We start from the raw sequence: 1361 nt of genomic DNA on the forward strand, positions 1-1361 counted from the left end.
TAATAAATACCATAAAAATCCAAATTTCAAACTATGTACGAAGTTTAGAATAATTCTGCAAATTTTCATCAAAATTTCAAACTTTTTAATAAGAATTTTTAGCGAATTTTCACAGTATTATATTAAAATAAGTTTGAACCTGGATTTTTATGGTATTTATTAAAATATAGGACATATTAATTAAAAAATTTATTTAGTATGAAAAACATTTACACACATTGGCTTCCAACGTCGTCATCTTTGCTGCAAGCTCCTTTTGGTTTTCTAAAATTTCCTTTAGCATTCCCATCATTTCTGAAATGAAACAAAATATTTAATTAACTTGAATTCAGCGGAAAATTTTAAATTACCTTCATTGAATGCTGCAGGTGCCTCAGCTATTTCTGGGCTCATTGGTGAAGATGTGGTTGCCTGCATATGATTGGCATTTGTGGTCGTGTAGCACCTCTTTTGAATTATTGATTCAAGATCTATGCCAAGAAAAATTTACAAACATGTTTGTAACTCAAAGAAAATTGGTTTCGCTTACCATTTCGCTCCTGACTGTCTTGGAAGATGGAGCTTTCAAAAAGATTGCTAACGTTGAAGCTCATGTAAAATTATATAACTTTATTAAATTTATGTTTTTGTTTTATTTAATTCAAACAGAATGTGCGGTATTGTATGAAAAATCGTGAAACAAATTGTGCAAGAGAGGAATCAGAAGAAATTTTCCAGTGTGAGGGATACAAAAGTACTTATAGTCAATGTCTTCAATAGCAACTTCAACTACTTCAGAACTTAAATTACTAGCGAAAACTATTCCCAGACCCCTGGCGGAAAGAAGAGGTTCCTCAAAATAATTTTCTATTGTCTGAAAAGCGTTACAATGAATTTTATCTGACTCGGATGACTTTATAATGTTAAGAGCTTTCAAAGGTCCAATTTTTGGACTAAAACAAAAACAATCTTTTTCTTTAAGAGGATTTATCTGAAATGATCCAATCGAAGTATTGTTAAAATCAGAATTAAGTCCTTGTCTCTCATTGAGCCTTAAATATATTTGCTGTAAAATTTGATTGGGTTTGTTAACCAGTTTTTTAAGGAACTGCATATAGTTTTCGAATCTGTACGCTGAAAAGGAATCTAAAGGGCCAAACTGTTTGACACAATCTGACAAATGAAGCAAGCCGTGGATATTGAAGCTAACTAACTCATCACCATATATGCTACCGAAATAATTTACGAAATCATTTAAGAGTGATTGGGCAACGTTGGCCTCTGTCTTACACGACTTCTCACTTGATAGGAGTCTTATACCGCTATGCAACAACAAGAAAAGGTAGTATGAGTCATTATTTATGCAATCTTTTAAAAGAAAT

General features: G+C 31.7%; 1 protein-coding gene across 1 annotated transcript in view; it reads right to left on the minus strand.

The window, feature by feature from the left end:
• The window catches only part of LOC118750449, a 1110-nt gene extending 342 nt beyond the window's left edge, over positions 1–768 (minus strand). The window contains exons 1-3 of the mRNA XM_036485169.1: positions 530–768; positions 351–470; positions 218–294 (exon numbers count right to left, since the gene is read on the minus strand). Coding sequence (XP_036341062.1) covers positions 218–294; positions 351–470; positions 530–593 — 261 coding nt within the window. The 5' untranslated portion in view covers positions 594–768. The remainder of the gene's footprint in view (positions 1–217; positions 295–350; positions 471–529) is intronic.
• Positions 769–1361: the final 593 nt, after the last annotated feature.

The sequence above is a fragment of the Rhagoletis pomonella genome, unplaced genomic scaffold (assembly GCF_013731165.1).
Source record: "Rhagoletis pomonella isolate Grant_MI unplaced genomic scaffold, Rhpom_1.0 Rhpom_scaffold_00245, whole genome shotgun sequence".
NCBI classification, from domain to species: domain Eukaryota; kingdom Metazoa; phylum Arthropoda; class Insecta; order Diptera; family Tephritidae; genus Rhagoletis; species Rhagoletis pomonella.